The 26,695-nt window shown below is 35.4% G+C and overlaps 1 protein-coding gene across 3 annotated transcripts in view; it reads left to right on the top strand.

Moving 5' to 3' along the window:
- The window catches only part of Prex2 (phosphatidylinositol-3,4,5-trisphosphate dependent Rac exchange factor 2), a 273,671-nt gene that overhangs the window by 194,535 nt on the left and 52,441 nt on the right, over positions 1 to 26,695 (top strand). For all 3 annotated transcript variants that reach the window (XM_047553955.1, XM_047553962.1, XM_047553971.1), the window contains 3 exons: positions 1,437 to 1,539; positions 8,916 to 9,059; positions 17,877 to 17,991. In XM_047553955.1, the coding sequence (XP_047409911.1) occupies positions 1,437 to 1,539; positions 8,916 to 9,059; positions 17,877 to 17,991 (362 nt within the window). The remainder of the gene's footprint in view (positions 1 to 1,436; positions 1,540 to 8,915; positions 9,060 to 17,876; positions 17,992 to 26,695) is intronic.

The following is a 26,695-nucleotide window of genomic DNA, read 5'->3' as shown; positions in this document are numbered from 1 at the left end:
TCGATGTAAAAATATCCCCAAAGATTGCTGTGGGGGGGATGAGAATCAAACCTATAGTCTTTCTTCCTCCTATCACAAACATAAGAATCCACCTAGGATTATGAACGGCTGTCTGTGAGCTGCAGACACTGGGGTCTGTCTGTTCCTGCGTTCTAAGAACAGCCAGTTGTCTGACCACTTCTGCTGGGAAGTCATGCTTTGTACTATTGCACTCAGAAGCCAGACTATTTGGAATTTTTCTTCCTGGGTGTGTTCTTCTCACTAAGCAAAACTGATTCTTCAGTCTTGTCCTTCCCTTCTAGCTTCAAGACACTTTTCTGGTGCTTCAAATTTTTTAAAAATTAGAATTCAGCAAACATTTTTTCCAGCATTTACCATACTGTGCACTTTATCATGTAGTACACCAAGGTGCAAAGATGTCATTTTTCTCAATCTATTTGTGTCCATGTTGTACTTCTTTGACATCGGGGGTTGCCTTACTGATTCTTTTTCACATAATGAAAATTCTTTACCACCTCCTTTACCCCAAACTCACACTGCCCCCCAAATATGGTAAAAGCTTATACCAAGATATTAAACTGTTGTTTGAAACACGTTGCACTGGTTGTTTAAAAGGATCATACACATTATTAAGGGAACAGAAGTTACTTTTAAAAGTTGTATGTGGTAAGGTTAATTATATTTTCATTGTGAGACCATTAAAAGACCCTATAGAGAATGCATTACACTGCTGATAGCAAGGTCAGAATCTAGTACCAGAAAGGTCATATTGCACTGATATGATTTCTATATCTGACCTTAGCTACCACAGCTGGAAAATTGTATGTTGTAAGAATGAGACAAATGGTTAAAACAAATTGGATCAGGTATTCACCAGATTCTAGATTAAATCCCCATAAAGACAAGTTAGGTGAAAATTATTCCTGGCCCTAAGCTCTTTGCAAGACGAATATATACATACATAGAAATTGCTTTTATCACAGTTCTAATAAACAGCAAATTGAACAGTGAAGAAATTATCCCATTATAAATTAGGGTAGCCATTATGTAATATGGCTTTTAAATAAAACAGTATTTTTACTTTTCAGCTGTTATTTTTATGAGACTTTAGAAATTAAGTGTCAAATGGCATGCTCTGTGCATTTATTTGTAAATGAAATCAACATGATTAGAGTCTAGCTACAAAATAGGTTGATAAAACGTATAACTATTTGAACAACAGAGCAAAGGAAATATAGAAAATCATAAAAGAATATGTAACCTGGTGGAACTTGTTAATTTCATTTTGGTCAGGAAATTCTTAGGGATGGATTGATAATATTTTGCATGTAAATAAAGCACAAATGAATCTGTTTCATCCAAATTCACATTATGTCATGCTATCTTACATTACATTGCATTATATTTTGTTATATATTGTTTTTCTTTCTCTGTAGACAGATGAACAAGCCATGCTAGAAGATACACTGGTTGCACTATTTGATTTGGAAAAAGTTTCATTTTACTTTAAACCATCAGAAGAGGAACCACTGGTTGCAAGTAAGTAATTACATGTTTGTAGAGTTTCTTCAGCACCAGACTTTGATATTAAAATCTTTTATAGTTACTTTATGAATTGAAAGATTGAAAAGTACCCTGTTGTTTTAGCAATTTTCTACCATTAAATCTGACAAAAGCAATAATTTAAAAGTTATACATTCAGAAAAGTAGCAATACCTACAGTTTAATGTTCCACATCTTCTAGTTTCTGCAAGTTGTGATAATTCATATACTGTTTCAACATTGTTATGAATTGGTTTAAAATGGATTTATCAGTCCAAGGAATCTTCAGCATTTTGCTTTTGTGTGTGTGTGCCTCTTGTTTTTTCATAAATACAAGGATCCCCTGTGTTATGATAAGAGATGTAAGCTTCTTCAGGCTGTAAGAGGTTATTTTTCACCTTTTTAATGTTTTGTACAGTAAATAGGGACTCAGTAAAGGCTCACTGAATTTGTGATCTGATTTAGGGAGTGATAATTATTCTTTCATTTGTTCATCACAAGTTTCTTGACTACTACTTCTTGCCAAGGATCTTCTAGGTGTTAGAGTCGAGAGAGAACTAAACAGATGATGTCTCCTTGGGTTTATATTCAAGTGGAGAAAGAAAATAATAAGTCAAATGAACAAGTTAATTTTATAATGAATTAGAAGATAATAATAAAAGAGAGTGAGAGATAAAGATGAAGGGGTAGATGAGAAGTCACAAATAATAGGGAAGTGAGGGAAGTTGTGTTAGGGAGAACAGAGCCCTGACAGAGTGGAGGGTAGAAGTCATGCAGTCTTAGGAGAGGGGTTCCCACTCATTGGACTCTGAAGTATGGTTTCAGAAGAGCAGGCAGGCCTCCGTGGGTGCAGGATAGCAAGTGAGAGGAAGAGAGAAGGAGACCAGACCAGGCAGCACTCAGCAGCCATTGAAAGAGCTTTGCCTTCCTATTCAACCCATTGAGAACAACAGGATTTGGCTTACATAGTAGAAGGCTGCCTCCGTCTGCTGTGTTGAGTAGACAGTTCCCTGGACTAGGATAGAAGCCCAGGGATGAGTTAGCTAACCACTGAATGACTCGGGTGAGACATCATGGCAACTTGGCCTCAAGGGTAGCTGTGGAGGTGGCAAAAAATGTCAGTGCTGTTTATATTAATTTAGGAAAGTAGATAGAACAGAGTTTTATAAAAGTTTTGTTTCTAGTAGTGGACCAAACAACCAGAACATGAAGTACAAAGTTGGAAATACAGATTATCTTCAAGAGAGAATATGGCAGGGGGCATTATTTGATGAGGATAATATTTGAACCAGTTATGTGATCTTCTATGAATATGTGTAGAATAGGATGAATTTTTGTTTACTTCAGTAGCATAGGCACAATTCTGCTGAAGGCAGAGAAGACTATGTTTTTGGTCTAATTTTTTTTAAATGTTTCGCCTGAGGAACTATAAACTCACAGGGGTACTGTTTTCTGTGATTCCAATGTGACGTTTTTGGCAAGTGGTCTGTGGAACAGTGGAAGAATGAGGATCATATGCTTGGTAAAACACTTGTTACAAAGCCATTGTAAGAGCTTTTTAACACTGGCACATTGGAACACATGCTAAATATTAAAAGTAACTGAGACCTTGTAAATAATGGTAGTGTATGAATGTAGCTGTACTTGTAACAATCTTTGTGATACATATTCAGCAATATATATTCAGCAATATATTTTTGTATTTTTTCCTCAAAACATGATCTTGACTTCCAAAAATAGGTCTCTAATGAAGGGCTAGTTTCAGTGCTACATGAGTAAATATCCCAAGCAAATATTAAAAAGTGATGATAAGAATATAGTTCTCATTTTATGTTGGCTCAGGAAAGAATTATTCAATAACCAAGGGTCATCAAGTCTTATTTAAATGGTATAAGAAAACTAGAGTTTTATCATTCATTGCACATAGTTTCATGTTTCTATACATGTAGATGCAGAGGAGTCAGATTGACTAATAAATTCTGCATCATGGGAATGGATTCTAGTTGACTGCTTGTCTATGAAGAGAGGACTGAGTGCAGAAAGGAGGAAGCATAAAGGTATAAAGAGACAAATGTCTTTGACCTCGAGAGATCTGAGTTCAGATCCTGGCCCCATTCTCACCTGAAAACGTGAGAACATTAGCTTCCCCTAACTTACAGTGTTGAGGGACTTCAATAAAATAGTATTTCAAATGTTCTAGCATCATATGTGGCTCATTGTAGTACTAAGTATTTAAGTCTCTCCTTACTTTATTTCCCTGACATTTTTTTCAAAAGCTATTTTTATAGCTTCACCCATAGTCTTATTTTTGTACTAGAGAATAATGAAATTTGGAAGAATATGCATGCCAAGCACATGGAACTTAGAAGTCTAGATTGAAGATATCTTATTTTTAGTTGAGGAAATAATTTTTATACACACACCACCACCACCACCACCGCCACCAAGTGCTGCACCAAGTTCTAGGAATATAATGATAAGTGAATAAAACAAATACCTTATCAGGATGGAACTTAGAGACTGGTGAAAGATACAAAGGAATAAATGGGCACACTTTGCCACTTCAGTGATAAGGAAAGTACAAGGTACTGCCTGTGAAGTACTTTAGTGAAGGGGTAATACACTAGCTGAATGATTATATTGTATAGAATTAAATTTACTGTATAGAATTAAATTCATTTTGTGGAAAATATGCATTTTTAAAAAGAAATACTGATAGCAAGTCTTCTTTTCAATGAAAAATGAAATGGAATATGAAATGCAAGAGGCTTACAGAACACCAGGTACACAAAATTACAACAGATCCACACCAAGGCACATTATGATGAAAATGCCTGACATACAAAATAAAGATAGGATTTTGAAGGCTGTGAGAGAAAAGCATCAGATTACATATAGGGGGAAACCAATATGGGTATCAGCAGATTTCTCAGGCCAGACTCTAAAAGCTACAAGGGCCTAGAACAACATATTTCAAGCTCTGGTTGCCAACCAAGAATCTTATACCCAGCAAAACTAACCTTCAGATTTGAAGACAAAATAAAATCCTTCCATGATAAACAAAAGCTAAAAGAATTTACAAATAGAAAGTTGGCACTACAGAACATTCTTAGCAAAATATTCCATGAGGAGGAAATGAAAAACAACAAGCAAAGGGAGGAACTACCTTAAAGGAAAAACAAATCAAAGGAGAAACCAAGTCAAGTTAAAAACCAAAAATAAGCCTAAATGACTGGGAATACTAATCATATCTCAATAATAACCCTGAACGTTAATGGCCTAAACTCGCCAATCAAAAGACACAGACTGGCAGATTGGATTAGAAAGAAAGACCCAACAATATTCTGCCTTCAAGAGACTCATCTCATAGATAAGGACATCCACAGACTAAAGGTGAAAGGATGGGAAAAAACCTACCATGCTCATGTACTCAGTAAAAAAGTGAAGGTTTCCATCCTTCTTTCAGATAAAGTGGACTTCAAGCCAAAGTTAATCATAAGGGATAAAGAAGGACATTTCATACTGCTTAAGGGAACCATAAATTAGGAAGACATAATGATCGTAAATATTTATGCCCCAAACAATGGTGCATCCCTGTACATCAAACAAATCCTTCTCAATTCCAGGAATCAAATAGACCACAACACAATAATTCTGGGTGACTTTAACACACCACTGTCACCACTGGATAGATCTTCCAAACAAAAACTAAACAAAGAAACCATAGAACTCAATAACAATCAATAACATAGACTTACCAGACATAAATAGAATATTCCATCCATCAATGAGCAAATAAACTTTCTTCTCACCAACACATGGAACATTCTTGAAAATAGACCATATGTTTTGCCACAAAGCAGCCCTTAGTAAATGCAAAAAAAAATTAGATATACTACCTTGTGTTCTTTCAAATCATAATGGATTGAAATTAAAAGTAGTTGTTAAACTGAGATCTGTAGGATGAAAAAGATTAACCATACAAAGGGTTAGGAAAGGGCAATCCACTGAGAGGGAGCTAAAACTTCAAAGTCATAGACTTATTTTCAAACTTACTGGCCCACTTAGTGGTTGGGTGCCATGTTTATGGAGATGGGATTGCACTGTTGAAACTCATCTTAGGTTGATTCCCTCCATAGGATCCTACCACAGAACTTTTCCTCATGGAAAAATGGTTTTGAATCTTTCAATCATCATATCCTAATCACAGAGTTTGTTTTTCACACAGATAAATTTTCACAAGAAAAAGGCAATAATTTTCAAAAGTGCTTTTGAAAAATTTTAAATTTTTTTTTTATTTTGTTGAGTTTTGAGAATTCTTTGTATATTTTGGATGACAGTGCTTTATCAAATGTGTCTTTGCAAATATTTTCTCCCAGTCTGTTGCTTCTCTTCTCATTGTTTTGACATTATTTTTACAAAGCAGAAGTTTTAAATTTTAATAAAACTCCCTCTTCAATTCTTTCTTTTATTGATTATTCTGTTGGTTTGTCTAAAATGGAATTACCATACCCAAGATCTTCCAGGAGTTCTCCTCTACCGTCTTCTAGGATTTATGTAGTTCTGCATTTTACTTTTAGATCTGTGATTCATTTTGAATTAATTTTGTGAAGACAGTAAACACAGTGTCTAGATTCTGCAAGGAGATGTTCAGTTGTCCAGGATCATTTTTAAAAAGACTATTTGGTGCCATCATATTATCTTTGGTCTTTCTTTCAAAGATAAATTGACTCTATGTACATGGGTCTGTTTCAGGGCTCTCTATTTCTGGGTTTTGTTGATCTGTTTTTCTATTCTTTGTCAACATCACACTATCTTGATTTTTGTAGCTTTATAGTAATCCTGATGTCAGGTTGTGTCTGTCCTCCAATTCTATTCTTCTTCAATATTGTGTGGGCTACTCTGGGTCTTTTGCCTCTCCATTTAAACTTTAAAATCTTTTTGTTGGTTTCCATGAAATGACTTAGAATCTTGATTATGTATTGCATTAGAACAGTAGTCAAGTTGGGAACTTGCAGTAGCTGGAACTTGTAATACAGTGGAGAAAAGGAGTAATGACATCTTGACATTATTAAGTCTTCTAACCATGGACATGGGGTAGTTCTTTATTTAGTTCTTATTTTGATTTATCAGAATTTTTTAGTTTTCTTCATCTTGTACATTATTTGTGTTATATGTAAATATTCCATTTATAAGGGGTACTGATATAAGTGATACTGTTTTTAACTTCAGATTGCAATTTCATTTAGTAAAGTAATTGAATTTTGTATGTTGACTTTGTATTCTGCAGCCTTACTAAAAGCACTTACTAGTTCTAAGAGTTTTTCCATTGACATTTTTTTTTAAGGTTCTGTTTGGTTGATCATCTTATCTGTGAATGCAGATGGTTTTATTTCTTCTTTTTTAGTCTTTACACTTTTCATTCACTTTCATTTCTTTTGTATTAGCTGGAACTTGGAGTACAGCGAAGAAAAGAAATAATGAGGGGTCATTCTTGCCTGCTTCTTTCATTAGTGGGGAATCTTCTGCCTTCTCACCATCAAATATTATATTAGCTATAATTTTTGTAGATATTCTTTATCAAGCTGAGGAAGTTCTCCTGTCTGTCTAGTTTAATGAGAGTTTTTATTATGTTTGAGACTTGGGGTTTGTCAGATCCAACTTTTTTGATATCTATGGATATGAGCATGATGTTTTTCTTTAGCCTATTGACATAATAGATTAATTGATATTTCAAATGTTGAACCAACCTTCCATACTTGAGATAAGTTCCACTTGATTATGGTATACAGTTTCTTTATACATTGTGAGATTTGATTTGCTAATTTTTAGAGGATTTTTCTATCGCAGTTCATGAGAATTAATCTCTTTTACTGGTATACCACATATTTTGAAGGAAACATTTTCCATTCTTTCATGTAGTTCACTTAGTTTTAACTGTACTTGGAAATAATACACTTGCTAATTTTTATTAAGTTTTTCCTGCTCAATTCCTGATGTGTCTTCATTTATTCTGTGCTAGTCTTGCTTAGGGAATGGAGCTAACAAAACCCTAATATTTCCCATTCAAGGACATTATTCATTTGCTAACCCAGAGATTGGTAATATTGATACAAGCAAGTATATGTCTGAACTTTAACATGATTTAAACTATATATGATGGTGTATGAAAGAAAAGCTAGAAGAAGCAAATATTTAGTATGTATATAAATCTGTGTTTCCTTTAGTGTCCATAAAACATATATTTTTTTATTTTAGAAACCAGAATAAAAGAAAAGATTTTCCATCATTAAAATGTTATTCATTTGCAACCCCTTCACCAAGAAACTTATTTTCTCTTTCCTAAACTTACCCCTTTCTTTTTTTTTTAAAAAGTAACAAAGTACAATATTCATTATTATGTGGTCATTATCATTACAAAAAAAAATACTTGTAAAGGTTAATGTAATGTCTCCTTTATTGATAAGAATCAAATAGATAAATTTAATAAGGAGTTTGGAATCTACGGTCATAAATGGCATTTGACCTTGAACTCTACTTTCATATCATTCATATTTCAAGAAGCAGGTTAGAAGTAGTAAATACTGAATTAACAACATATATTAAATGCCTACTACACATTGGCTTTGGTTTCTAACTAGTTATTGTGACCATTCTAGCTTTGTAGGAAGATTTTACATTCTTTTTTAATGAGGTAGAAATATTTGTCATGGATAAGTATCATAAAATGAAGAGGATTTATGATAGCATTGTTAAATACATACCATTTCAGCTTTTCAAACAGTTGATTTTTTAAGTAATTAAATTTAGGATCTTTGGAAGTAGCTACAATTTGGACAGACAATTTCTAATGACTGTAGGGCATCAGTAGAGGATGATTCATTTTTGATCTGGTGCTCAGGGAATGGAGCTGACAAAACCCATGCTAATTTTGTTAATGGTTGCTTTGTACTCAATTCCTTGCACACTACTTAAGAAGTATACCCCAAGGACTCATTTTGACTAAAATATGAATGAGGCAGCTGCCCTAGGAGATTTTGAATCCAAACCATGTGTAGCTAAACTCCTCATTTAGTTAAGTGAGACATCTGGTATGTCAAAGTATAACGAAGTTTCATATTAAAAATTTTAAAATGTGGTATAGTAATAAATCTGTTGTTTTAGCTAATAAGAATGAGATTTAATACTCTTTGACTGAACAACACTTTATGTCTAACCTGAACTTGATACACGTGGACACTTTTAATGTATTAGTTTCTAGTAATTATCAGGATTCTTTGTAAAGATTAAAAATACCTGCCTTAAATAATCCAAATATCCTGAATAGCATATTCTGATTTCAGGAAGTAATATAACATTGAATGTCATTTTAGATGTTCCTCTTACATACCAAGTGGAAGGAAGTCGGCAAGCTCTGAAGGTTTATTTCTACATTGATAGTTATCATTTTGAACAACTGCCCCAAAGATTGAAAAACGGAGGAGGATTTAAAATTCATCCTGTTCTTTTTGCACAAGGTAAACTTTTCCTTTGTATTCTTCACATACTAAATTATTTGATCTTTATCAATTTTTAAAATTTAATTTTAACAATCAAGCTTTTTTTTCATTACTTTGAAAATTTCATAGTATTTAGGTAATATATTTACTCTGGGGAATAATTACCGTGGAAGGAATCATCTGTGACTAAATATTTATCTAATAGGATTATAGCATTATTTATAAGGGAGAAATAAGATGCTGTTTAAAAAATAAGAATAAATCAAATAAGGTTAAATAAACTTGCTTAAATAAGTGGAATTATGGTAAAGTCATTAAAATTGCATGTATAGAATATTTTAGTAGAGAAAAAGTTTGATAATATAATGCATGCAAATTATTTTATATATTTTAATCTCAATTCTGTCATTTATGTGTAAACTCACATGTATGTTAAATGTTTTCATATCTTGGGGTGATTAAATTGATACTTTTAAAAAAGTCATTATGTGTATTCTTTTGTCAAGAAATACGTATTCCTGACCTTCCCTCCCCCCCAAATATAAAGATGTTAAGAATAGCATGAGTAAGAGTCTTGCCATGGACTATGTTTCCAGGGGAAGATCCTGAATCTTTTATGTTGCATCTTTTATGGCACCTGAAAACGATCAGAAATCTGAATTATTATATAGTTTCTTTTAGTTTAGGATCAACCCCAGCCCCTAAAATGTGCACATTGTTATTACAAGATTATATCAACCTCTCTGATTGATATCATAGGAAATTTCATTTATTCTTTAAAATTTTTAATGCTGTATTGTTTTTGCTGTGGAATCTTAATGTTCTTATAAAAATTGAGAAGAGGAGAAAATAGAATCCATCTATATGATGACTAAAGAATGGACAGGTTTGTGAAATCTAAATTCAGTACCAAGTGAAAATTTTGTTTTGTGCTAAATACATATTATTTTAGAACTCCAAATACTAAATGATAGATTATCCTCCCTTCAATTGCCATAGTTTGAAACTGTGTCTGACTTAAGACAGATTCTTGGCAAGAATACATTTATGCAGAGGAAATTTTCAGTGAAGTTGTTAGTAGATGTTTTCATTTGGGAGTTGTTAGGAGGTATTTTCATTTCATTTTAGAGGACAATGATTTATTGGTAGACTCCGTGTAGATAATAAAGATTCTGGAATAAAAAAGGAATACAAAAGAAGGAGAAAAAATGAGCAAAAAGACACTTGGAGATATATTAGACTAATTTAACCTTAAATATGTTAAAAACCCATGCAGGGATAGATAGTTTAAGAAGACAGCATTCTGAAATGTTAACTGTTGGAGTTTAATTAGTGCTTAGAGTTGTTAAAGATTCATGTGTTATACTTTATTTCTCTTTGTTTAAAAATTTTTTTCTTTGAAATAATTACTGGCATGACAGATGGCAGTAAGCATATTTTTTAAAAAAAATCTTGCATTTGTGACACATCCACCTTAAATAACTGAATAATCATACCCAACAGCAAATATGCAGAAGAAAATGATTATTTTGCAAGCAACCCTATTTTCCAATTTTTGCAAAAACAGATTTAAAAATATTCCCTAAATATATAGTGTTCCAGTGAATCTAATATTGCTTTTAAAATGTAATTTAAGCAAAAATTATAATAAACATTAGGTTTTCATATTATTAAAGCAGTAAAATGTGAAAAATGGTTTGAATAAGCAATACAGGAAATAACGTGTACTTGAAGCCACAGATAGGTAAAGATCACTGGAAAACAGTTTGTCTCATTAAAAATCTGCTAGTGATAAGGCGCTCATGGTGTCACATGCCAGTAATCCCAGCTGTTAATAAGACTGAAGCAGGAAGAGCACAAGTTTGAGGCCATCCTGGGCAGCTGAGACCCTATCTCATAATAAAATAAAAAGCCTGGAGATGTAGCTCAGTGGTAGAGCAGTTCTTTAGTATGCACAAGACTCTGGGTTTCATCCTCAGCACCTCAAAGGTAAAGAAAACTCTGCCAGTGATAAAGTTGTTTCTTTTAAAGGGATGCAACAAGTTCTTCTTCTATCATAAAACTCACATGAGGAATCTTTCATTGGTCTCAGTATTTGGATTAAGGAGAAGGATAGGATCTAGACCTAATGTGAGTAGGTCAATCTGGTAACTGGAAGTAGTGATAAGTGGAAGGGATTCCAAATGCAGCCTACTCCTGGAATGAAAGGGTTATTTGAAGGGGTTTAGTTTTGTTTGTGTGTTTTGTATGGTTCTTCTGTAGGGAACAAAAAATTAAATGAAGGTGAAAATTTCCTGGGAAATTTATCGAGCCTGCCTAAAGTTGTCTGTGGTACCATATACTTAGTGCCGAAGCAGCAAATACATCATCCTCTCCCATTTTGCTTGGCTCCATAGAGGATTAGATAAGAGGTGGACTAGTAGTTGATGGATCCTGAGAGAGAGAACAACTGTGAGATCAGGAATTTCAGAGTTGGAAGTGAGCAGGTTGAAGATGAATGTATATTGCTGAGGAAGACAGGGATCCAGACAGACAAAAGTGATACAGATTGCCAAGGAAAGGCACGCATAAACAGCCAGACAGGAGAGTGAGCACAGTGCACACCCAGAATGCTAGAATATGATCATATTAAAGCAGTCTTCCACCTAATATCTATACAGGCTTCCTACAGGTTAGGGAATTAACGCTGTCGGCACCTGTGAACCCTTAGTGAGATAAAGCAAATCATTCAACTGAATGAAAATAGGAGCCCAAGGACCGTACATATTTGGGTCCCCTTCCACCCACTCCCCACTGACTTATTTTCATTGTCTGACAGTAATTCTTGACTAGCTGTACCTTAATCATCTTGGAAAGGTTTTAGAAAATACCCATACACAGCCCCACCCCAAATGAATGAAGATAGAACTGCTAGGAGGTGGGACCCAAATACCAGGATATTTTAGCATCTTTTCAAGTGATTTTAGAGTTCACCAGGATGAGAAACCAAGGGTCTGTGTGGATTATGAAAAACTGTGTAATCATGCAGTTAATCTTTGTTTAATTAGACTAATTCATTTCATAAATGTTCAACTTGTCTAGATTCTGGTGCGCTGAGGCAAGGAGGCTTGGGGCATTGTAAAAGATTTTTATATTTTTAGGTCATCAGGATGTAGACTGGCCCTCGAAGGAGTTGTGACCTTGGGTGGTACAGTTTTCGTAAACAAAGGCTAAGATGCTCTGGGGATTGGGCAGCTGAGGGATGTCTTCTGCTGCAACCACAGCAGCTGGGCACTAAGCCTGTATTTATGAAAGGGGTCTGACTTGGCCATGCCTTGTACCTATCAGACTGTTGTCTTAGTGTAAGGTCTGGGAGAGACTCCTCTAGGATTCAAATGGGCCTCCCTTCCTGGGGTAGGGATAATTTAGGAGACAAAGGTTACTAGGACAAGCTATAGCCTTTGTTGCTACATCTGATTTTGGGACCTCAATAGATTCCTCCCTCTTCTCACAGGGCCACAGTCATTGAATTTTTCTGATGGAGACACCAGTCATTGGATTGGAGCCTGCTCTAATAGATTAGCTTCGTTCTCAGCCTGAACCTCTACTGGTCTTGTTAGCTAACCTGTGGCATGACTAAGACCTTTGTCCCTAAGGGACTTGATCTTCTGGTTGCTGTGCCCTTCTCAGGCCAGGATAGTTGTCCATTTACCCTGATATTCAGGCAAGAGAACTGCAGGAGAAGGCCCTCAGTAGATTATCTGGATTCTTCCTTCTCCGTTGTAAACAATAGCTCTGTCTCCCTGTGATGATCAGAGTCAACTCGCCTTGCCACCTCTATTGTTACTTGTATTCTTGGTAATTGCTGTTCTGACAAGTGAGATAAAATCTCAGTATAGTTTTAATTTGCATTTCTCTAATTGCTAGAGATGGTGAACAGTTTTTCATATGTTTGTTGATCATTTGTATTCCACCGTCTTTCCTTTTCCTATTCTCCTTCCTTTCCCTTCATTCCCCTTTGTCTTATCTACTGAACATCTCTTCTTCCCCTGTCCCCCCTTGTTGTGGGTTAGCTTCCACATATCAGCAAAATAATTCAATCTTTGATTTTTGGGGACTGGCTTATTTCACTTGTCATAATAGTCAAAGTCATAAAGTCACTCTTCATTATGGCTGAGTCTCCATTTTTTATATGTACCACAATTTCTTTATCTATTCATCTGTTGAAGGGCACCTAGGTTGGTTCCATAGCTTAGCTATTGTGAATTAAGCTGCTGTAAACACTGATGTGACTTTGTCACTGTAGTATGCTGATTTTAAATCCTTTGGATATAAACTGAGGAGTGGGATAACTGGGTCAAATGGTTCCATTCCAGGTTTTCTGAGGACTTTCCATACTGCTTTTTACAGTGTTTGTGCCAATTTGCAGTCCCACCAGTGAAGTATAAGTGTACCTTTTTCCTTACATCCTCACCAACAATTATTGTTACTTGTATTCTTGGTAATTGCTGTTCTGACAAGTGAGATAAAATCTCAGTATAGTTTTAATTTACATTTCTCTAATTGCTAGAGATGTTGAACAGTTTTTCATATGTTTGTTGATCATTTGTATTTCTTTAGAAACTGTTTTTCTTGATTAATCTAGTTTTTGGGGGGTACGGGGGACAACCTTGAAGTGTTTTTTGAGTGAGTAGAAATGAGCCTTACTTTCAGTTCCAGAATAATTTCACCTTTAGTTTTCTCTTAACATTTACTATATTTTCCTTCTGTGCTAATGCCTAAGTTTAATAGAATGTGTTCCCTCCTCTAATTCAAAAGATAAACATAAATAAAACACGCAAGTTATATTTTAAATACTACTTTTAACTACATACTGCTAAATAAATTAAATATTTAGTCTAACAAACATGTCCACATTACTTTTGTGAAATATGTTATATGAATGGAAACTAGGAAATGATGATAAGGAAAAACCAAGGTTTGAAGTTACCATGACATTTTTTCATATTTAACCTAAATTTATTGAGAATAGAAATTAATTTGGCAGAATGCCATTCTGTTGTCTTTCTTCAAACTACATAATAATAAATAAACATCCAATTCACCCAAACTAAAAAAATTTGTTTTCCTTCTTGTTCTTGGCCATATAAATTTTAATTTTTAAATACAGAACTCATCTTTTCTTGTTCCTTTCCCACAACCCTATTATGTACCATAAAATTCTTGCTAAACCTCTTGGAAAAATTATTAGATGACACTATTTCTATTTTTTATAAATTTTGTGTGATTGCCAATTTTAATTGCCTTGCTAATTTGAAAATATTGTCAAAAGATGTGATGAAAACAAATTTATGGGAATGCAGAAGCATTTATTAAAATTATGTTCATATAATTGCTCTTACACTGTTATAAGCTTTTAGAGCAGCACTGGCCATTCTGGCCAAAGTTGAACCATCAAGACCTTTAAAAAAATTAACTCCAGTGGACACACAGTTCAACTACTTCTCTTTCCCAGTGTTCTTTGTTTCTCTGGTCCTAAGTCACAAATTGAAGTGTCCTTGCATGCACCCTTGGTTCTCAAAACATTCTGTTTAGCTAAGCACACTGATGCATAATCTATATCTCATGGAAATTGAATTAAATAATGCCTGAGGAGTATTTGGCATGTTGCCTAGTACATAAAACTCATCCAATAAATAAGAATAGTTGTGGGTTTTCTTAATAATATTATTTAATCATGTTCTTTCCAATTAACCATAATTAGTAGCTACTCTTTAGTTTCCACGTGAAAATTGAGAAACCCGAAGATCTCAGATATTAATTAACTTGCCAAAATTGCAAAACTACTGAGAAACAGAGATTGGGCTTTTACTTTAAACCTGGAGGTCTCATCATTAGCTTTCCCAACTAGTAAGAGTAACTCCATTGACGTTTGATTAGTGATAGACTGAATCCTCCTAGGATCACAGCTCGTTACCAGAAAAACAATTAGCAGAAGTTAGTGGAAGTGAACTTGGCATGTATTTGAGACTGGTTTTTCCAGGACGCTTCCTTTTACTTCCTGTCAGTATTCAGGACCTGGGAGTTGGCTGAGCTAGTTGCAACTGTTCTAATTAATGCCAAAGTCTAGGGAATAAGCAAACATAAGGTCCATCAAGACAACCCTATACATTTGATATCCTATACTGAAATAAATGTAGTATGCTTCCTCTTTACCCTTCCACAGATGCTTTAATCAGTTATAAACCAATTATACCATCTTAAAATTCCAAATTTAGTAATATTCTTAAATAGCTTCCTTGTTTGTCCAGTGCTCTAGAACTAGTTTAGAAAATATAGCACAGCTAAAATTAGCAGTATCTTTCCTGTTTTTGTGGAAAAAAGTGGTGATAACTTCCGTTGATTTGTAGAAACCTCAGTATTTAAGAAACTATTAAATTTAGCAGTTTTGAAAGTTTAATTTTTTAATCAATTTCGAAATAGTTCGTTGGAAATTGAGGCTCAAAAAATAGCAGTGTACTTCAAGGAAAAACAGTTTTCATTGCCAAATTAGATCCATTATTGTTTCTGATGCTGGCAAACTTTGCATAGGAAATTTTGCATTTCTGAGTCCTATCATGTGATGCTTTTCCTCTCCAAAATTTAAAAATATCTTTAAATAGAGGTTAAAGGGAAAAGAAATACTTAATAAAAAATGTTAGTTAAGAAAAGGAAATTAAAAGACATTTAAAATAGTGTAGTGTTTAGTGAAGAATTGAAGGGAGATCAGTACAGGAAAGGGACCAAGGGGAGGGAGAAAAGGAGAGAAAGGGGAAATACTGGGGAATGATACTGGCCAAATTATATTGTTATGTTTTGTGCAAATGAAAATATGTAACAGTGAATTCCACCTTCATATACAATTATATATGCACCAATAAAAAACCATGGGAAAGCCAGGCACAGTGGTGCACACCTATAATCCCAGCTCCTCAGGAGGCTGAGACAGGAGGATTGTAAGTTTGAAGTCTGCCTCAGCAAAAGGGAGGTGCTAAGTAACTCAGTGAGACCCTGTCTCTAAATAAATACAAAATAGGACTGGGGATGTGACTTTGTGGCCAAGTGTCCCAGAGTTCAGTCCTGGTATCCAAAAAAAAAAAAAAAAAAAAAAAAAAAAAAAAAAAAAAAATTAAAAATGGGAGAAAAAAATCAATGGAGTGTTACATGTGTGTTAACTAAATTAAGTATTTGAGTAGAATTCGTTTCCTAAGATTCTACTTTATCTATACTTTTTATTTCACTATGTTGATTAATTTAATTGAGACTATAAGAATGTAAACATACATGGAAAGTGACAATATCCTTTCTTAAAATTCTGGTGTATGTTCATATATAGTTCTGCCTCTAATGCATACGTTCTCAATGTGTATGCATAATGCATAATCTGTGCATATGGGCTTATATATACTTCAATTGTATATTTGAATCTTGAGTTTAGTTTCACAAAGATTGTTATAGGGATGGAAAATAATTTCCTCTCTACCCTTCATAGTTCTTAGTTGAGATGACCCCCTATAACAAAAAACATTCACAAGAGAAAAACAGAAATCTAATAACCTGTGCGCCTCATGCCTACGTGGGAGACACCCACAGAAACATGAGTGAATTTCTAGGGGGTGGTTTTGAACTTAGGCAGGTTTGCATACCGTAGTCCCCCTTAGCTGTGTTCTCACATTTCATGGCTTTAGCTACCTACAGTATAGTCTGAAAATATTAAATAGGAAAATTCAGGAAATAAGCAATTTGTGTTTTAGAATGCCTGCCATCCTAGGTAGTGTGGTGTGTCATATCCCGCCCAGGTCATGAGCCATCTTCTTGTCCACTGTCCAGGCTTTTTTACACCATCTTCCCATTAGTCAGTGGTTCCAGTTACCACATCATTGACCATTGCAGTACCACAGTGCTTATGTCCAAGTGACTCTGATTTTACTTAGTACCAGCCCCACAGCTCAAGAACATTGATGCTAGCAATTAGGATATGCCAAGAAGAAACCATAAAGTGCTTCCTTTAAGGGAAAAGCTGAAAACTCTTAACTTAATATCTACGTGAGACTACATCTTCTATCCACAAAATATTAAAGAAGGAAAAGAAAATTATCCTAATTTTACTGTAAAACCTCAAATTGTAGAAGTTAGAGTCACAATAAGTGATGAACACTTAGTTAAGATGAAAAAGGCACTGCATTTGTGTGGTGACGTAGAGGAAAAAACACAAGATACACAGAATCCCGACTATGGTTTTGGCTGTCCCCAAGGTGGCTGGTGTCTTGGAAGGTACACCCTATAGATGAGGAGGCCCATTGTACCATCATCCATTGAAACAAAGAAAGAAGGGTTGGGAAGGATTCAGTCATGGTGAGGTAACTGGAAAGAGCAGGTGATAAGTAGGGGAGACCCTTACAAATGCAGATTTTCTTTACAGATGCAAATTTCCTTTATAAAAGATAACGTCTTTTGTTTTCAGAGTTTCTCCTGTGTTTGCAGTTTCTCAAAATAACCAGCTCAAAATAATCCTTATGCCAAAGAGGCATATTTCGGGGTGCATATTCTAGTCTTCTACAATGCATACAAAATGTTTTAAAAATAGATGACAGTTTAAACTAGAAATTTCCTTTGCCTACTTAACAGAAAAATCACCAAATGTTTGGTATTTATTTTGAGAGCAGAAAAACAGTTTTCATTCTCTTTTGAGCTATTTAAATACAGTAAGTATGCTCATATTTGGTGCTATTTCCTGCATTTACTAATAGTAAAATTTGAAGGTGGAGAAATTGAGTTATCAAGTTTCATATAAAGTATACTAACTTGTCTACACAGCACTGGAAAGCATGGAAGGATATTATTATAGAGACAATGTTTCTGTGGAAGAGTTTCAAGCCCAGATAAATGCAGCCTCCTTGGAAAAGGTCAAGCAATATAACCAGAAACTCAGGTATGTACTGCCCAGATTGGCTGAATGTTGTTTTTTAAGTCTCTATTTTGAACACATCAATAGGATTTGTGACATTTCCATTATATTATTTATTATTTTTCTTTTGATATGAAGTCCTCTTATATAATGTTTAATGTTTCATATATTCTAATGGCTAATCTTATTCCTAATAAAAATGATTAAAGTATTTTTAAATTTTTTTTAATGTTTTAATTTTTGAAAGGATAAAGAGAAGAGAATAAGTATACCGTAGGCCATTTCCAGGGGAGGGGGGACATTGACATGTTATCGTGGTGTCCCCAAGGAGATTCTGTGGATTAAGAGTAACATAGGTTCCTTCAAGTACATGGAGCAGCTGGCGACTCCTCAACTGGGAGAATATCTTCCACGTGGAAGATATGACAGGTCACATCTGACAGGTCATATTGACAGGTCATATTTTTCCAATACCAAAATATCTTCTTACAGCTAGATATATTAATGCTTGTGTGTTATTTTTTTCCCCTTAAAACAGTGTTATGGTCCATTGATAAATGGCAGGAGAAATTAACCACCATCAGTGGCAGAGAAGTTTATTGTAATTCAGTAGCTTTAATCTTCAACAATTTTGGCATATGTATCTTTTTGAATTTGCTTGAAAAATGTAAGCTTTTTATTGTTCATTTATGTTTGCGCCTCTAGGGATCAAACCCAGGACCTTATGCCGACTAAGCAAGTACTCTACCACTGAGCTACATTCCTAGCCCAAGGCTTTTTATAGATAAAATGCTCTACTCAGAAATACTGTTGTGGTGTTTGTTGATTTTTGTCTACAATTTGGCCACACAAAGATAATTCCTAAAATGTCCAGCAGGAGGTGGTATTGGTTCAGGTGGTTAAGATAAATGGGTTGGCTTTTTCCTCTAGGAATGCTTTGCCCCCTTCCCTGGTCTCACAAGCCTGGCCCTTTTCCTAGGGTCTCTATATCTTCCACCATTTATCATCTTCTGAAGCTCTCAGTCTCAAATTCCTACAACCTTTTTACCTTCTCTTAAAATGTGGTTTAAAATTCTGAGGAATCTGAAATGTCTCCTAGACTGCTCCTACGTTATCACCTTGTCTAGGCCACTATTTCTTAAAGACGTTCGATGTACTAACTCTTTTCACAACAAGAAATTAATCTGATGTTTAAATGTCCTACTCTGGTAGAAAGTCTACTCTCCTTTATAAAGTATCTTTCTTTTATTTTGGAGTTAGAGTGCAGTTGGGGCCCTAGAATGTTTTAGAAACTCTGTGCAGCCAGAATTGGAAAACAGTTCCTAGATCTAAAGTTCTCAGTGGATGATTCCCAGACCAGCATCATCAGTGTCGCCTGCAGACTCGCTGGAAATCCTGGGATGGGTCCAGTAGCCTGGGTTGTAACTAGCCTTCCTGGTGATTCTTTTGTACACTCCCAATTTCAGACCACTTTCCCAGGCCAAAATGAATATCAGATCATTTTTCCACCCTTTCATTTTGCTTCATGATTACTATAGAATCCTGAACTTCTCCTCCTCATTAATACAATTATGTGTATAGAATTCTCATCTCTATCTAGTATAACCTTTATGAGATGAAGGGTGAACTTATCTTGGTATCCCCCATTGTATTTATCAAAGGGTTTTACATAAGAAGCTCTTCACAAATGTGCTTCGTTTCTCTAAAGTATGTAAGTGAAACTAAAGAGTTATGGAAAGTAATATTCCTGTAAGACGGCTCCCCAAGAAAAATGGAGGGTTGATGTGGCTGGGGAGGAGGAAGGGGAAATTGGCCAAACATTAAACCTCTCCCAGTGCTTTCTTTCCTGATAACAATGGGCCCTAAAGGAAAGGGGCGGCTGCAGAATTCTGGGCCCTAAACCTTGACCTTCCCCCATGGCAAATTAGTCCTAAATAACAGTGGGCAAGATTTGAGTACTTAACTCTAGGGGTTTGATTTAAACCTGTACGGCTAGCCTCTGATGGTCAAAACTGCTCCTACAAGACTTCCAATGATTACATCATTGTACCCTATAAAACCAAAATCCCCTCTGTACCTGGAGACCATTTTCCCATCCGGAGAACAGGCCCCAGCAGCACCCGAGTCCGTGAAGGATTAAAGGCTTCTCTGAGTCTGTTGAGGTCTGCTTCCGTTCTTTGGCACTTAAAATAACAAACAGAAAGAAGTGGGACTGTGACTTACCATTCTCAACCCTGTGGGGTCTTTAAAGAAAAAAAAACACAAATTTTATATATACTCACATAAGCCAGATTCCTGATGTTTATTAAGAAAATAACACATGCATTAGTTACGTGCTATCATATTCTTCTAGGAAACATTTTAGCATATCTTTCCTTGAGAAAACATTTTGAGAAGTCTCAACCCCTCAGTACCAATTAGGTGCCCTTGTCAGTAACTGCCTGCTATGCTATGCTTCCTGCTTACTGCATGTTAGATTTACTTTGCAGAGAAAGGCAATTATCTTCCTCCTTCCAATAGTATTTTTCCTTCCTCCTTGTTTCTGGAATAAGGTGCTAATTTCTTTCTTAATTTTTCCTGCTTCTCTATAAGTACAAACAGTCCTAAATTGCTCATGGACAATTTGTTCTTGGTTTTCAGAGCTTCAAGTCAACATTAACCATTTCAAGGGGCTCTTATTGTCCCCTCTTAAAGGTAGTCCTGAGGTGCCTGTTTCCTCATAACCCTAGCACCCTTTTCACATTTACACTGGAAATCATTTCATTTTGGACATTGATTTATTTGCAAATTGGATGCCAGAAACAGCCTCTTTCTCCTTAACCTTACATCAAACTACTGTTTAATTAGGAGGCATTTTTTCGATTATGGATTTCAGAAACCAAACTCAAATAGGTATAAGAAAACCCTATTTTGGGCTAACATAATAGGGCTGTCTAGGACTGTGGCTGCTACAGGCACAGTGTGATCTGAAGTTATGAGTTCCTCAGGAGACTGTTTAGCTTTCCATCTGCTGGTATTCCTTTCTTCTGTGTGCACTTTATCTTTGGGCTTCCTTTTACTCTCTCATTTCGATAAAGTTGGTTACTATAGACCAGTGTTACATTCGCAGAAGAAAAGAAAATGCCCCAAGCCCACCAGCTCTAGCCAAGGACTGGGACAGACATGCATTAGGTCAGACCAGATCACAGGCCCATTTCTGACTGGGTTCAGTACCACAGGAGCAGCAGACTTTCACCAAGAGTGAGAAGGGAGAAGGATGCAGGTTGAGTAAAAACAACAGACTCCACTCTAGTTATAGAGATTGCTCCAGAATGGTCAAGAGTAGATGGAAATAATTTTCTACTTAAAAGAAAATGATAACCATAATACAAAATACCAAAATTTTCAGAATGTGTAAGAGTCAGTAAAAATGCTAGACAAGTAATGTGGATTGTTTTTTAAAACCTAATGAGTTCCATACTATCATTTCCATTGTAGAGGGAACTTAGGTTACCCAGATAAATATGTGGTGAAACCAGGATTTAAGTCAGACTTTTTTCTCTTTAATGTCTATATATTTTTTTAATATTTAATAAGTCTATCTCAATGAATGGAGTGAATGTTTTACACTGAAAACAAATTCTCTGATACTAAATATTGGTTTCAGATATTACCCACAGCCCACATTTCTCCTGGTTCTTTGCCATTGGTCATTCATTCATCCAGAGTACTTGAGGTTTCCATTCTTGTGGGAATGGGGAAGACAGAAAATGAACAAGCAAACAAATCTATAAACAAAGTTTTTCAATACAGTGAAAGTATACAGAAGAAAATACAAAGCAAGTTGATGCATTGGGAGTGTGATAATTCAGAGGGGGTAGTGAAGGATGACTTAAACATTAGCCTGACTTACAAGAAGGCCAACTTGCCAAAATATGGGGGAAGATCTGGACAGAAACAGTGGATGGATGTCATATGAACAAGCTTGTCCTGTTGGAGGAGACAAAGAAAGTCACTGTGATTCTAGCACATACTGAGAGATACAGGCAGAACCCAAATCTGTAAGGGGGTAGGCCATTATAGGATGTTTGGGTATGATTGTAAGAACAATAGAGAAGCTGTTAGAAAAATTTTATTGAGTTAATGCTGTGCACTTCTATTTCATGCATCAACTACAGATAATATTAAAAATGGTTGAAGTTTTCACAAGGTAGTATTAAAGCAAGTCATAGCCAGCTGACTGGTCTAACCTCTTGTCTCCTGTGGAAATCCACTGAGACATGCACTTGAGTGTCTTTGTCACATGCATGATGGCTCTGGTTCTGGGTGCCTAAAGGCACCTTCCTGTGGCTGTTTCCCCTATGAGCAAGACTGAGCTGCAGAAATGTTTGACAGATGTTCTAAAACATAACCTCCCTCCTGGGCCAAGTCAGGTAATTTTTAAAAATTTTATTATTATTATTATTATTATGTACTGGGGATTGAACCCAGGGCCTCACACATGAAAAAGGCAAGTGCTCTACCACTGAGCTATACCTCCAGTTATTTTTATTTTACTTTGTGACAGGGTATCACTGTTGTCCAGGCTGGCCTTATATTTTTGCAGCCCTCCTGTCTCAGCCTCCCAAGTGGGTAACATTCTTGATTGATTTCTTTCTACCTATTTAAGAGGAGCAGCATACACAGTGTTTAGCTCTGATATTCTGACAAATTTATGATTATCTTCTCCCTTCACTGTCCTCACCCATCTTTATTCTCTTTTCTACCTAGGACTTTCCTTTTTATTCCCTCTGGCCATAAGCCATAGTCTCTATCAGCCTCATTTTCCTCTGCCCTACTTAAAGGTAATTTATTATTACTAAATCCTTTCATTTTAATGCATCCTTTTTATTGGCAAAAAGCACCACTTCGTGGTGACTAATGAGATAAACTATAAATGTGAACAGTGTTCCCTGTATCAAAATAATCCTTTCAGTTTCAGAGGCCTAGATTATTATTTTTTAAATACAATATTTTCAGTGTAAAATAAATGGGAAATAATGAAATTCAGAAGGAAACAAATTACATATTGGCTGCTGTGATCTTTTATTTTTGTGAAATGACAGCTTCATACTGATTTTTTTTTTTAGATCCCACAATTTGGGGTATCAAAATGAAATTCATCATCTCTGTAGTAAGAAAACAAGAAAATTATTCAAAACAAAAGTGGTCTTGAGGTTTGCCTTTGTGGATAAAGAATGACACATTTCCTGTAAAAAAGGGTTTTAGGAAAGCTAAATGCATTTTCTATCGTAAATAGAAAAAAGGTAGAGATATGTTAACAGGAAATACTACACATAGACACCAACCTCAGAGCTATAAGTTTTGGACAATTTTTACAACTGAGAAATGTCTCCCCAAAGTGTGTGATTTAACTCTTCCCATGATAGCTTCTCCATGAGACCTGTCACTTCTCTCTACCTCTGCAGGAAAAAAAAAAAAATGTTAGCGAGTATGCACCCCTGACACAGGATGGATTTGAAAGATGTCAGTGCCTCACTGCCATTTCACATCTTTACCTATAGCTATCTAACAGCAGGAAGGGACAATGGGATTGCAACTTTTATATCCTCTCCTGGATCCCAAACTCACATTCTTCTCTCCCTCGAGATCCTCAACACATAAAACACTGTTTCCCATTCCTTGATTGGATAGCAAACAGTATGTCCAGGTTTGAAATAGAAAATGTCATGTTCTACTGATAAGTATCTATAGAAAAACTATATTAAATTGCCACGACCAGCACAGCCAAACTTGCAGTTCCAGGGAGGGGCGAAGGGGGATTAGAAAAATAAAGACTCACAAACATGATTTTGAAGATTAAGCTGGGATCAGGTGGAGCTCTGCTTTCCAATGGACATGCAGATCTGAAGAGTTATGCCAGTAATCTTTATATATGTCTCATTATCAAGTTAAAGACTATGCAACCATTAATCTTTGTATTCAGGAAAGTTACAGAAACTAGGACATCTATGTAGCTTTTCCATATTTGCAGTCCACATTTGTAAAGTGCAGTGTTTGGAGCTTTGTGTAGCTCTCAAGAATGTCCATTGTTAAGTTACTGCAAAGCCGGTAGGAACTGGAGAAGCAGAGCTGGTGAAACACTGTGGTTGTCTAGCATAAGAATTTCTTCCTTCTCAGGAGCTGTGTGCCTGAGATCAAGGTCAGAACTGATAGGACTCTTGCCCAGAGCCTCCTCATGCAGTGCATTGCCATAGCAGCTAAGCATCCTGTGCCCTTGCACAGGCACCAGGCACCAGGCATGTCACAGCCATGAGGTCATCAGAGACCCCCAATGTCAGTCACTGCTCTCCCATCCTCTATCACCACTCTCCACATTTAATCAATGAGAGTATAGGCTAAAATTAGAGAACAAGTGAATGAGTGTGTGAGAATATTAATTAGGGTATAAATAATGCCTATGTTATTAAAATTATTTCTATATAGAGCTGAAGCTTATAGAGTTACGTGATAGAATTTCTCTTTTAATTAACCAGAAACTTTCTAGTTTCATATTTGTCTCCTCTATTAGCAGTTCAGTATTTTTTCCACTGTCTTTCACCAAGTAATTGTTATTTTTGTTTTGTTGTTTTGCCTTATTTTTAGCTTAAGATAATCCATATTTCGGTTTCTTTACAACTATCCATATATCAGATGTCTACATTCAATTCATTTGTTTTATGAATGTGAACACAGAATTTTCAGTTTTGTGAGTTTTGTTTTATATGAGAAGTAATTATCCCATGAAAGGAGAAAAAACTAAGTCTAGAAACTAGAATTTGAATTAGCTTATAGTGCTTAAAAGTTCAGAGACTTTTTTTCTGTATATGAAGTATAGAAAGGATCTACTATTTATAAAGCATAAGTTATACTGGAGTGCCAAATTCTCACAAAGTAAAACTAAAGGAACGGGTAGATACTTAAATTTATTCAATAAATACTGTTTGCCTACAAAGTACCAAGGACAGCGCTAAATATTGGTGTCAGAACAATAGATAAGGTCACTGCCTACTAAGAACATTTTTGTCTGTGAGTTATAATAAATATTAAATACACTTTTCACTAATACATTGTAAAAATATGTGAGACAAATTCTGTGGGGAAGCTGTAAGGTGCTAGGCAGGTGTTCAGGAAGGGAATGGGGTGAAGATTTCAGGAATTCATTTAGTTGAGCAATGACCTTTAAACTGAGATCTGAAAGAGGACTTGAGGTCACAGTGTTTAGGAAGAAGGGGATAGGAGGTAAACTTGTGATGGGGGAAGGTTATTTTCTAGCATGTGTGAAAATCCTAAAAGGGGAAGGAGAAATTGTAAGGTGCTGTGGAGACTTGAGTTCAAGAGAAAGAAGGCCATGAAACTAATCTGTGAACAGAATCTATATGCTCCTTTTCAGTTTTCCCTCCTTGTTTTTTAACTCAGCCTTCAGTCAAGACACACTTCAGCTCCTTTGCTATTTGCTGAACGAGTATAATTATTTAGGACCCATCTCAAATTTATCTTCCTGCAGGATACTTTCAATTATAGCTTCAGCTGGAATTGATGACCTTCTTCTTTAGAACTGAACAGACTCTTCTATTCCATTTGTTTTATATTGTGGATTATTTACCTGCCTCCCTCATGAGGCTAACCTGGTCCTAGATCCCACTGTGCTCAGTACATAAAATCATAAAATTAGTTGAATTGGGAATCCTGTTAATTGTAATACTTGGTGACTTTTTTGATATTATCATGTTATTGAATTTATTCCATTATCCAGTCTATTCAGAAAATTTCAGGCTGTTTGAAGGGTACAGATGCTGACTCTGTTGGAGACCGCTCCAGAAAATTTATCAGTGTAGCCAAGGTTCATAAATTTCACATGAGACAAGATCAAATGAAGTTGTAGTGGCACTTTGAGAGGAACATATCTCTTTTTTATTTGAAAAGTACTATAATGCTATTAAACCTTTCCACCATTACCTTACCAAGAGTGGAGTACAGCTGTATATACATTTATGCATGTAATCATATTTAATTCACCTCAAGTGTACTTATTTGAATTCAGACTAATTCATTTGCCCTTGAGGGATTTTGATTATAACTATTTTACCTTAAAAGAATTTTAGTGCAGTTTTTAGATAAGGGCAGCACTTTGGATTAGGATTCCTTAACTATGAGTTTTCATTTTTGTGAAGAGTCCTGCATTGTGGTAATATTCACAAGGATGAACAGATAGACTGCCTGACAAGTAGAAGCAGATAAAATGGTCTTCTTTTTTAAAGAATCCTTTGAAAGGAATCATCTCTATCTGAATGCTACGAAAAGCTATTGTTTTTCTATCCCCAAGCTAGGAAATGTTATTGTGTTCACCAAAGCAAAGGAAAGATCACAGTACTTCGTGCTCAGAATTTCCTTTGGAATAAATGAGAACTGGAAGCGTCAAAGAAAAACTAAGCATACCCCAAAGCATCAGTTAGGGAAATATACTCTGTGATGAAAAGTTTTCAGTGCTTATAGAAGCAAGATTGATTTTTATTTTTAACTCTGCTGACTTCTCTATCTGATCACAAGGACAATCAGCCTTAAAAATATATTCAAGGCAACTTAGTCAAGCTTTCTGAGTGAGTTTTTTTTTTTTTTTTTTCCTATTGCTTTTTGTTCAGTTCCTTTTTGTGGACATTTATTTTGTGGATATGCCATGAAAGGTGAATGAATGGTTATAAATAATCTT

This window comes from Sciurus carolinensis, chromosome 1 (genome assembly GCF_902686445.1).
Source record: "Sciurus carolinensis chromosome 1, mSciCar1.2, whole genome shotgun sequence".
NCBI lineage: Eukaryota > Metazoa > Chordata > Mammalia > Rodentia > Sciuridae > Sciurus > Sciurus carolinensis.
Note: the sequence above shows the minus strand (reverse complement) of the source record. Positions and strands in the feature narration are given on the sequence as shown.